Source organism: Bufo bufo, chromosome 4, assembly GCF_905171765.1.
Source record: "Bufo bufo chromosome 4, aBufBuf1.1, whole genome shotgun sequence".
NCBI classification, from domain to species: domain Eukaryota; kingdom Metazoa; phylum Chordata; class Amphibia; order Anura; family Bufonidae; genus Bufo; species Bufo bufo.
Genome location: NC_053392.1, coordinates 240484490 through 240497363, shown reverse-complemented (window position 1 = coordinate 240497363; position 12874 = coordinate 240484490). Strand labels below are relative to the sequence as shown.

Genomic DNA, 12874 nt, shown 5'->3' with positions numbered 1-12874 from the left:
AAAAGTGACCCCATCTAGGAAACTACGGGATACGGTGGTTGTTGTTTTGGGACTATTTTTGGGGTAAATTTGATTTTTGGTTGCTCTATTTTACTCTTTTTTGAGGCAATGTAACAAAAAAATTAAATTCTAAAATTGTTTCTACATTCGCGATTTAGTTTTGTGGAACACCTAAAGGGTTAACATAGTTTGTAAAGTAACTTTTGAATACCTTGAGGGGTGTAGTTTCTTAGATGGGGTCACTTTTTTGGAGTTTCTAGTCTAGGCTACATCAGGGGGGGCTTCTAATGGGACATGGTGTCAAAAAAAAAACTGTCCATCAAAATCTGCCTTCCAGAAACCGTATGGAGTTCCCTTCGTTCTATGCCCTGGCGTGTGGCTATATAGCCATTTACGACCACATATGGGGTGTTTCTGCAAACTACAGAATCGAGGCAATAAATATTTAGTTTTGTTTGGCTGTTAACCCTTGCTTTATTACCAGCAAAATGGATTAAAATTGAAATTTTGCCCAAAAATGGGTGTTTTGGCACAGTTTTTATTTTATATTTTTAACACCGTTCATCAGAGGCGTTTGGTCAAAAGTTATTTTTATAGCGACGACTTTTACGCACGCGACGATGCCCAATATGTATGGCTCTCAGACTTTGGAAACACTAAGCAGGCATCCTAAAACTGCGGCCCTCCAGATGTTGTAAAACTACAATTCCCACCATGCCCTGCTGATGGCTGTAGGTTGTCTGGGCATGCTGGGAGTTATAGTTTTACAACATCTGGAGGGCCGCAGTTTGAGGATGCCTGCACTAAAACTAATATTTTTTGGGGAAAGAAAAATTGTTTCCGTGTCTCCAAAGTCTGAGGGCCATAGTGTTTTATGTTCTCTAGTGGACTGTTGGGGATTATAAAAATTTAGTACTCCATGGAAGTGTGATACTCCCTGAAGCAATTGATAATGCAGAGGCCCGTGTCACATTGAGTAGTGGTGTCCTTCCGTATCCCCCTCTTGTGACACACTCTGCACTTTTTTTGGGTTCGTCCCTTCTTTCCAGTATGGGGGACCACACCTGGAAAGTGTTGGCCAGGGACGATCCGGGCGCCTCCAGTTCCCGAGGTACTCCGGCCTGCTCTTTCCCGGTCCGAAAAGATCAGGGCCTTGAGGACTGCCTCATAGAACTGGAGGAATGTCCCTGTGCTGCCAGCGCTTCGGCATAGTACAAAAGAGTTGTACATGGCAACCTGTACCAAGTAGACCGCAACTTTTTTGTACCATGCCCGGGTTTTGCGCATGGCGTTATATGGCGTGAGGACTTGATCAGAGAGATCAACTCCTCCCATATACCGATTGTAGTCGACGATACAATCGGGCTTGAGGACCGTTGCCGCGGTACCTCGCACAGGGACAGGGGTGGTGCCGTTACCGTGGATTGTGGACAGCATAAGGACATCCCTCTTGTCCTTATACCTGACCAGCAACAGGTTTCCACTGGTAAGGGCACGGGTCTCACCCCTGGGGATAGGTACCTGGAGGGGGTAGGCAGGGAGGCCGCGTTGATTTTTCCGCACGGTCCCACAAGCGAACGTGGATCTGGCGGCAAGGGACCTGAACAAGGGAATGCTGGTATAAAAGTTGTCCACGTACAAGTGGTAACCATTATCCAGCAGTGGGTACATAAGGTCCCACACGAGTTTCCCGCTAACACCCAGAGTGGGGGGACATTCTGGGGGTTGAATACGGGAATCTCGCCCCTCGTACACACGAAATTTGTAAGTGTACCCTGAGGCACTCTCACAAATTTTGTATAGCTTCACGCCATACCTCGCCCGCTTTGTGGGAATGTATTAGCGGAAACTGAGTCTCCCCTTGAACGCAACGAGAGAAAAAAAAAATGTGGTGGTGAGGAAGGGGGGAGGCTGGTGGGGGGGCTGGTGGGGGGGGGCAAGTGGGGTTAGATGGATAGATGGAAGTTTGGAATAAAAGTTTTTTTTTTTTTTTTTTCCTAACTAACTTTTCCCTTCTTTCCCTGCCTAACGGTGCCTCTCCCTCACTGACCCTAACCTACCTGGGTGGCGATGGGTGCAGGAGGGTGATGGATGGCGATTAGGGGGACACAGGAGCTCGTTCTGGACGGTGCTGCACGGTCAGGGTGCTGGACAGGAAGAGGAGGGGAGAGAGGAGCGCAGGAAGTTTGAATCTCGCGCCTCTCTCCCCTGCACCAATCAGCACCCTGGACAGCGGCGTTCAGCACCAGGGCCAGCACCGCCTCTCCAAATCCTCGGACTGCGATAGGTGGTGTAAAATTACGCCACCGATCGCAGTCTTTTTCCGGTTCATCGGGTCACAGGACACCCGAATGGACCGGAAACGCAGAAAACCGCAGGTCTGAATTGACCTGCGGTTTTCTGCGATCGCCGATACGGGGGGGTCAAATGACCCCCCCCTGCGTTGTTACGGGATGCCGGCTGAATGATTTCAGCCGGTGTCCCGTTCCGATTAACCCCCGCGGCGCCGGAATTCCGAATTTAAGTCAGGACGTACCGGTACGTCCTTGGTCCTTAAGGACTCGGGAAATAGGGCGTACCGGTACGTCCTATGTCCTTAAGGGGTTAAAGGGCTTCTGTCAGCCCACTAAACCGTTTATTTTTTTTTGTTTACTAATAATCCCTATACTGCGAGCTCTGCATACATAAGTTAAATAATCATTTTTGTTCAGTAGAATTTGATAAAAAGCTATTTTTAAAATAGGCAAATTACCTTGCTACCAGCAAGTAGGGCGGCTACTTGCTGGTAGCAGCCGCATCCTCCGACCCTAATGACGCCCCCTCCGCATTGTGATTGACAGGGCCAGGGAACGGAATCGTTCTCTGCTGGCCCTGTCTGTTAGCATTCAAAATCTGGCGCCTGCGCCGCGGCCGTACCTATCTTCAATCTGCGCAGGCGCACTGAGAGACGGCCACTCGCTCCATCCTCAATGCGCCTGCGGCGATGACGTCACATCTACACCCGGCGCAGGCGCATTGAGGAGAGAGCGGCCGCCTCTCAGTGCGCCTGCGCAGATTGAAGATACGTACGGCCACAGCGCAGGCGCCAGATTTTGAATGCTAACAGGCAGGGCCAGCAGAGAACGATTCCCTTCCCTGGCCCTGTCAATCACAATGCGGAGGGGGCGTCATTACCATCGGAGGATGCGGCTGCTACCAGCAAGTAGCCGCCCTACTTGCTGGTAGCAAGGTAATTTGCATATTTTAAAAATAGCTTTTTATCAAATTCTACTGAACAAAAATGATTATTTAACTTATGTATGCAGAGCTCGCAGTATAGGGATTATTAGTAAACAAAAAAAAACGGTTTAGTGGGCTGACAGAAGCCCTTTAAAGGACAGCTACCTCATATCTGGTGATGTTAGAGGCAGAGCTTGCTAAGGCTACTTTCGTATCAGCGTTTTTGCTGGATCCATCAGGGATCAGCAAAAACGCTTCCATTATCATAATACAACCGGCTGCATCTGTTGTGAATGTATTATCTCTAAAATGACCAAGACGGATCCAGCACTAAAACCATTGTAAGTCAATGGGCGCCGGATCTGTTTTCTTTTGTTTCTGAGAAAACTGATCCGGCACCATTGACCTGCATTATGTTTCATGCCGGATCTTGTCCATGTTTGTGTCCAGCATGGGAACGCAACCAAACGGAACGGAATGCACTCTGGTAATGTTCTAGCATGCTGAGGCAGCAGAGATGAATGTGAATTGTCTCAGATTCTGTAAAAAATAAAAAATATGCAGGACAAAATAATGGAACATTCAGGGCTATTTTGTCTTGCAGAATGAATAACACCATATCCGAAACCTGACTCTATGTTATCCATTATCTGAGCACAGGTAGGAGTAAACTGCTCTGAAGTAAGAGGTGTACATGTACAGTATATTACAATATTTTCTGATTTTCTATTCTATCAACAAATAATACAAATAAAAGAATGCAATGCCCCTTTAACAGTTGCTTAGAGAATTCTGTGAGTCAGTATTCTCAGCTCTACCTTACTTGCAGTTTCGTTTCTCTGATATTTGTAGAGAAGCTCGGCACGGCTTCAGCAATCCACAGGTGGACAACTGAAATGGAGGAATATATGTGGAAAAACATATTTGAAAATGAGATACTGGATCAAGGAATTAACAATGTGTGGAGCTTTTGTGTGGATGAAAACCTCCGGCCACAGACGGGCTATCTGCAGTACAAACAGTACACCTATGGAAGGTAACACAATGATTATCAATAGGAGAAAGTGGGAGGGGGTGGGGAAGTTTTGTTATGTTCATTATGTACGAGAAACAAAGGATAGTTTGGGGTTTGTCCTGTGTATATTCTCCTTACAGTACTGAAAATAAATACGCAGGTAGAGATGACACCAGTCACAGAATAGACTTACATTTCAAAATGTAATGTTATAGTATGCTGATACAGCAGAGCTGAATGTGTCACGTCTGCAGCAGAGCTTCTGTTGAGGGCCCTGTGTCCCAGATTCTGTAAAGAAAAATGCAGCACAAAATAGTGAAACATGTTGGGCTATTTTGTCTTGCAGAATGAAGGACACCATAAAGCAACCTGACAGACCCCATTATAGTCAGTGTAGTCTGTCGGGAACCATTGGTGGCCATCATTAGTGATGAGCGGCATAGGCAATATTCGAATTCACGATATTTCGTGAATTTTTGCCCGAATATTCGCCATAAATTTGCAAATTCAAGAATTGGTGATTTCCAGTCATTGTTTACTTGATTGCGAAAATCGGCAATGTGATAAATTCACGATTAGAATATTCAACACTATTCACGAATATATAGCACTATATTCTAAATATTCTCGAAGTGGCGATATTCACGATTAAAATTTGCGATTCAAATATTCGCGCTCAACACTAGCCATCATATGACAGATCAAGCAATGCCATTTTTCTTATTTTTCTCTATCTAGAATGGAACAGAAAAATTTAAAATACGCTGGAGATGTGAACCTAGCGTAACCCCCCAGGGCTTCATCAAAAGTGGTTGTGATCACTTTTCAAATTAAGACAATGCAATCCGTTTTTAAAACTTTTGAACAATTGAACAATGTATGTTTTAAAAACAAAATTAGGGTGGGTTCACACTAGCGTTAGGGATTCCGTTATGGCTTTCCGTTATAACGGAAAATAACGGAATGCCCAGACGGAATGCAAAACGGAAGCCTTTAAAAGGCATTCCGTTTGCTCTCCGTCCTAATAGAAGTCTATGGGAAAGCATAACGGATCCGTCTTGGTCCCGTTAAGCAAGACGGAAAACAAAGTCTCGTCGACAGGACTTTGTTTTCCGTCTTGCATAAAGGGACCCAGACGGATCCGTTCTGATTCCCATAGACTTCTATTAGGACGGAGAGCAAACGGAATGCCTTTTAAAGGGTTTCTACCACCAGAAATACTGTTATGTAGCTGACTGATATAGCGATGCGCTAATGTCAGCACTACATAACAGTATGTTTCTAACGTTAGTCCCTGCAGCTGTTTTGATAAAATAAGCAGTTTTATAATATGCTAATGAGCCTCTAGGTGCTATATGGGCGTAAAATCAGCTCACCTAGAGGCTCCGTCTACTCACCCTGTATCCCGCCCAGGTCCCCTGTTCTGCCCACCCCGCTCCTCTTGATTGATGTGACGGTTCGCAGCATCGTTGACGAAATCCCGCGCTGAGATTTCAATAATAATGATCAGGTCCCCATCCCGATCGTCTCCTAGCAACCGTGCGTGAAAACCGCACTGCATGCGCACTTGCTTGCGCATGCTTGCGATTTTCACGCAGCCCCATTCACTTCTATGGGGCCTGCGTTGCGTGAAAAACGCACAAAATAGAGTACGCTGCGATTTTCACCCATAGAAGTGAATAGGTCAGGATTCAGTGCGGGTGCAATGCGTTCAACTCACGGAAATCTCGCCCGTGTGAGAGGGGCCTTACTTTCTACAGGTAATTTAGTAGCCCCCTTCCTATGTTAAACTCCTTAGGTAGTTCACATCTGAGGGGTTAAACTGATGGGATTGTATTTCCTAATCTCAGTTATTAGAGATGGGATATCAGCTGTATAATATTTTTGCCACTATCACAGTGGATAAGGGGCAAAAAGGTATGAAAATCTTGCCTACCAAGCTGTAAAACTGCCATATCACTCGCTATGGGGCCAATAATTATTTTTTTTAAGGGGGCGTGGACAGGGAGGTAATTGGGTGTAACAACATTGTTCCTTGACAAATAACAATAAGGTGGCTTTTTGCTATATTGGGGTTTTCTGATATGTGATGCTATCATACATAGCTTTAATTATTGCTACTTATGCTGCTGTTTTAATTTTTTACACACGATGTGATGGGGGTCCCATTTTGCTATGGGACACTATAAATTACAGTTACGCTTCTGACTATATATATATTGCCAAGGACAGAATCAGATTCTGACAAGAAAGACCAAATGTTTTCCAGATCTTATGGAGTAGGAACCAATATAAAATTGTTGTCATGTTTGAACTATCATAGAGTATTTTATAAGTTTAACCCTTTCATGTTTTAGTTTTCAGTGTTCAAGCTGTAAGAGATGGTGGAACTCGGCACAGGTACATATCATGTTTAGGATAAGGTTGGAGCCAACATCTAGACGTGGGACTGTGATAATGAAGATCTACAGGCAAAGATGTAGACGATGTAACACCTCTATTTTTCAAAAGCCTGAAATCAGCAGAGAGAACATTAAGCGGGTTATCAGCAATCTGGTAAGCAAAATCCAAAGCATGGTCTATGGACGGAGAAATACAAACCCACCGTTAATGCCTGAGAATTACAGTGCTGATGTGGACGGACCTCATGAAAAGAAGCATTGCGAGGCTTGTCAGATGCAGGTGTGTTCATGGAATACAGAGCATGGAGAAAAAACAATGGTCGATAATCCCCAGCTATTGGCAAGTTCAAGAATTCAACAACAAACTAAAAAGATCTTCTTGTACACTAATGCACCTCACCGTCCAACTGCAGCAGTTCACCAGTCACCAGATAACGAAAGTGCAATAATCATGTTTGTTTTACTAATTGTTTTAATTGTTGTTTGGCTGTTCACTCAAGGTCTCCCAAAACAATAGCTGGGAAAGGTGTCGTCTACCCTATAGATTGTGGGGAATTTAATAAGCTCTGTACACCAGTCAACTGGACTGCGCCAAAAATTGTGACTTATAAATGTTCATGCCACCAGTTCATAGCTGGTGTAGATTTGCTTTTAGGTGAACAGGCAGGCAAAGATATGACAAATTTTCCTACGACACCTGAACCCCTTAAAGAGGACCTTTCACTAGATTAAAAAATCTAAACTAAGTATACAGACAAAAAAAAACTCTCAGGCTATGAGCTGAGCGCTGCGATTGGCCAGCGCTACAGCATGGGAGAATGGGTGGAGCTTAACATATGAAGATACCGGAGGCTATAACGGGAGAACGGAGCGGCGCCCAGGTATAACAGTAAGTGCAGGGAGATTCCTGGGCGCCGCCCATGTCTGTATAGTTAGTTTAGATTTTTTAATTTAGTGAAAGGTCCTCTTTAACAGGAAGTGCCACCAACTTAAAAAATTCCCCTTATGGTAAATCGCCCTCTTTGAGTTTGATATTGTAACATAAAGTTAATTGTACAACCACATAGCGGTGGAATTTATGACATTGTAATGAAGCAATAGAAATAGATTGGTAGAAAAAGAAATTATTAAAAAAATAAAATTTAAAATTTATCTATAGGAATATTTTTATCTATAGCTTAACGCACACAGCAAAACACAGTGTATGGGACTTGTAAGGAGTCTCTATGGTGTCTGTATAATAGAGTTGTATAGTTTTTCTGTAGTGTGCCATATTCTTTCTTAGAAGAAGTGCTTCTCTTTATTATGGTATGCCGTGTGCATGAGGCCTTACACAGCACAGGTCCAATCACTCCAGTCATGTATTCTTACCGGGGCTATCCCACAAATTAAAATAAAAAAATATCTGGAGTGAAGCACACAATAACTTTAACTATATCAATGTAGAAAACTGTTCTCCGTTGTACTTTTCAGCTTTTTTTTCCCACTTTTTTAGTCACATTATCAATTGCAATCAGCTCTTGTTAATCCCTTCCCTCCCTACATAGAAAATAACCCCTCACACATAGCGCCATAGATTCCAGTGCAAAGCAGCACTATAGAATGCAATGCACTTTCCTTCTTCACTGTCTAGAGAGATGTAGCTTTATATTTGTATGAGTTTAGCAGTAGGATTGCTACACAATGAGATCACTACGCTGGCACAGAGAGGAGGATGGGAGCAGGTAACTGTGCGTGTTCGTCCACCTCTGAATGCAGGAAAAGGTGGACCAGAATTTCATGGGATAACTCCTTGAAATGTTGCAAATATTCATAATTAGAGATGGCCTTGCGGTTCGCCCGGCGGTCGTTTCGCGGCGAACTTTGCACGTTCGCAATTTGCTGAACATGCGAACATATGGCGATATTTGCGCCCGCCATATTCTTTTACATTGTGAAGAACTTTGACCCATGACACATCAATCAGGTGGTACAGGACAGCCAATTGAGACGTTTCAGCACATGGACATACCCTCTACCTTATAAATAAACCTGATCTGGCCGCCATTTTACATTCAGTGTTTTGCCAGTGTAGGGAGAGGTTGCTGTGTGGAGCAGGGACAGACTGTTAGGGACACAAATCGCTAGCTAATAGGGCCACAAAAGTCCTTTTAAGGACTGGTATAGGTGTGCTATCGATGGGTGTGACTTACTGAGGGGTGTAATATACTTATAATATACTTTCTAACATAGAATGTATATTATAGTGCATTTGTATTGTGCAGCATTTGTCTGTGGTGTTGCTGCGATACTGCATCTACACAGAGTGACAAACACTATTTGAAGAAATCATTTCTACTGGTGTGATTCACCAGTTGCCCCCCAAAAAACTGATTGAAGCAGGGGTGTTATATACCAATAATATACGTTCTATATAGTGCATTTAGGTAGTGCAGCATTTGTCTGCGGTTTTGCTGCGTTACCGCATCTACACAGAGTGACAAACACTATTTGAAGAAATCATTTCTACTGGTGTGATTTACCAGTTGCCCCCCAAAAAACTGATTGAAGCAGGGGTGTTATATACCAATAATATACGTTCTATATAGTGCATTTAGGTAGTGCAGCATTTGTCTGCGGTTTTGCTGCGTTACCGCATCTACACAGAGTGAAAAACACTATTTGAAGACATAATTTCTACTGGTGCGATTTACCAGTTGCCCCCCAAAAAACTGATTGAGGCAGGGGTGTGATATACCTTCTTCCACAAATACTGCTCTTTTATAGGGACTTTTGTCACAGGGTCATTTTGAAAATGACAGGCAGAGGAAGAGGCAGGCCATTCCACAGGGGTGGTAGGGGTCGGGCAGGTGCACCAGGCCGGAGCCTAAGTGGGAAGTTGCAGAAGGTGCGTGCGATTACGTCAAAGGACGCACCAGAGTTGGTGGAGTGGCTCACTCAGCGTTCCGCTTCTGCACCCTCCTCATCCTCTCTATCTGCACCCTCTTCACTCTGTTGTGTCCACCCCCAAATACACCACCACCACCACCATATCCCCTTACCGATGTGCAGACATTCTTGGCATCGGATCAGGAAGAGGAGGTATCAATGGTCGCCACCCAGCAGTCTGACAACAGTACCCAGATCAGCCCAAGGAGGGTGGTCCCCGCTGTTGCTGCCTACTCCGAGATCTCTAATGTCAGTGGTGGTGAAGGTGACGAATCCGATGATGACGTGTCGATGGATGTCACGTGGGTGCCCACAAGAGAGGAAGAGGAGGTGAGTTCAGAGGGAGAGACGGAGCAGCAGATAGGGAGGAGAAGCAGGCAGAACTTACAGTGCTCAGGAGGCAAAAAGCAGACTGCTAATGTATCTGGAGCGAGCCATCCACCATGCACGTTCACATCTGGCGCTCCCAGGATGCCGTCACATGGCTCTGCAGTATGGCCTTTTATTAATGTGTCCGCTGCTGACAATAGTTTTGCCATCTGCAGCCTGTGCTGTCAATGCATAAGTCGCGGTAAGCCCAACACTCACCTAGGGACGACCGCCTTAAGAAGGCATCTGGCCTCCCATCACCGAGCCCAGTGGGAGCAACACCGTCAAAACCCACAAAGCCACACCCCCGGCGCTCACCGTCCTGCCTCTTCTCCTTCTCCTTCTCCTCTCTCCTCCCAGTTATCCTCCACTCCACCTTCCACCGTGCCGTCGTCGCGTTCATCTGGCAAAAGGCAGGCTTCCTTGCCCCAAATGTTCGAGCGAAAAAAGATGATAACCCTCTTGCCCAACGGCTGACCGCTGGCTTGTCAGAACTGCTAGCCCACCAACTACTGCCATATAAACTGATGGACTCGGAAGCCTTTAGAAAATTTGTGGCCATTGGAACACCACAATGGAAGGTCCCCGGAAGGAAATATTTCTCGCAGAAGGGCATCCCAGAGCTATATGGCCACGTTCAGCGGCAAGTGACTGTATCTCTGGCACACAGTGTCGGTGCCAAGATACATCTGACCACAGACACGTGGTTTAGCAAACACGGGCAGGGAAGGTACATCATTTTACTGCCCACTGGGTGAACCTTCTGACGCCCGTCAAGCATGCAACCCGTGGCACCCGTGTAGATTTGGTGTTACTGCCACGGATTGCATGCAGGCCTGCCTCTTCTTCTCCTCCTCCTACTCCATCCTCCCTCTCCTCCTCGGCTGACTCCTCCTTTTCCGCTGCTACCGTCTCTTCCGCTGCGCCCCCCAAGATCCCCAGAACCTATTCGACGTGCCAGGTGAGACATTGCCATGCTGTGCTGCGTTTGTTGTGTCTGAAAGCCAAGAGCCACACTGGTCCTGCACTCCTTTCAACTTTGCGGTCACAGGACGATCAGTGGCTAACCCCGCTCAATTTGACAGTTGTTAAAGTGGTGTGCGACAACGTTGCCAATCTGCTGAGCGTGCTGTAACAGGGCAAAATGACACACGTGCCGTGCATGGCACACGTCCTGAACTTATTCATGCAGCGATTCGTTGCCAAATACCCCGGGGTCCAAGACATCTTGCGGCAGGCCAGGAAAATCTCTGGCCATTTTATAAGATCTTACACAGCCATGGCTCGCCTTGCTGACATTCAGCGGCGACACCACCTGCCCGTCAGATGTCTGATTTGTGACTGCCCGACGCAATTGAACTCCACCTTGTATATGCTTGATAGACTGCTCCAGCAGAAACGTGCAGTTAATGACTACCTGTACGAACTCTGCGGCAGGACAGGTTCTGGGGAGCTTGTTTTTTTCACCACACCAGTGCCTACTCATGCGCGATGCATGCAGACTTCTGAGGACATTTGATATGATCACCAAACTGGTCATTCGCAGCCAGGGCGCCATCAGTGACATCGTACCTTACGCCTTCTTTCTGGAGTGTGCATTGCGTCGTGTCATTGATCAAGCTGTCGAGGAGCATGAGCAGGAAGATGAAGAAGTCGCAATGCTGGATGAATTCCCAGGGGGGCTACTCCATCTGAGACAAGTCAACAACAGGAGTCTGAAGAGAAGTCAGAGGAGGATGGTGCCGGGGCGGAGGAGGAGCAAGAAGAGCATGCTTTAAACGTTTCTGGGATCCCTGGTGTTGTCCGTGGATGGGGGGAGAAGAACGAGGACGACATTATCCTGGATGATGAGCAGGAGCAAGGCCACTCCACCGCTTCCAGTTTAGTGCAAATGGGGGCCTTCATGCTCCAGTGTTTGAAGAGGGACCCCGTATAAAAAGCATAAAGGGCAAGGACCAGTACTGGGTGGCAACGTACTTAGACCCCCGGTAAAAACACAAAATGGCGGAAATGTTACCACCATCACAGAGAGCTGTCAGAGCAGCAAGGCACTTCCAGGCCTTGCTGCGAGAGATGCTGCATTCTGCTTTTGCGTGTGCTGGCAGAGAAATTTCTATCCACAGAGAAACAGTTGCGAGTACCAATCCTACAGCGCATGCAAGAAGAAGGCGGTTTGAAGATGTGTTGGTCACTTCGGATATGAGATCATTCTTGCAGCCAACCCATCGACAGCCGTCCTCCGGATCCAGTCTCAGGGAATGCCTCGACCGACAGGTGTCCGACTACATCGGGTTAACAGCCAATGTGGACGCTCTGAGAATCTATGAACCCCAGGACTACTGGGTGTGCAGGCTTGACCTGTGGCCAGAGCTGGCACAATTTGACATGGAACTGTTGGCTTGCCCCTCGTCCAGTGTCCTGTCCGAAAGGACGTTCAGCGCAGCAGGGGGGATCGTGACCGATAAGCGCACTCGGCTAGCTAACGACAGTGTGGACTACCTCACATTTCTAAAAATGGATCTCGGAGGAATTCAACACATGTGACGAGTCGACCATGTTTGATTGAATTTCCTCATGACAGCCAACAAATATCCGCCACTACCCAGAACAAATCATGGTCCCTGTCTTAGGTAAATACAGCGGCATAAAAGGCCTTTTATGTCCGTTGAATGCCTAATTTTTGGGGCCCGTACTGACCGACAGTTACATATTTATCCTGTGACCGCATAATGTACCTTCAGCCACAGAATCCAAAGTTCTTTGCTGTCAAGTAATGCCTATTGGCTAATTTTTGGGGCCTGTACTGACCGACAGTTACATTTTTATCCTGTGACCGCCTAATGTCCCTCCTCCAGCCACAGAATCCTACAATGTTGTGTGCTGTCTGTTGAATGCCTATTGGCTAAATTTTGGGGCCTGTACTGGAGTGGCAAGTTCTCAC

At 46.2% G+C, this 12874-nt stretch overlaps 1 protein-coding gene across 1 annotated transcript; it reads left to right on the top strand.

The window, feature by feature from the left end:
- Positions 1-4071: 4071 nt before the first annotated feature.
- On the top strand, positions 4072-7228 carry LOC121000057 (receptor-transporting protein 3-like). Its single transcript, XM_040431082.1, has 2 exons — positions 4072-4255; positions 6592-7228. The coding sequence occupies exons 1-2, from the start codon at positions 4116-4118 to the stop codon at positions 7151-7153; spliced, it is 702 nt and encodes a 233-aa protein (XP_040287016.1). The 5' UTR covers positions 4072-4115; the 3' UTR covers positions 7154-7228.
- The last annotated feature ends 5646 nt before the right edge of the window (positions 7229-12874 follow it).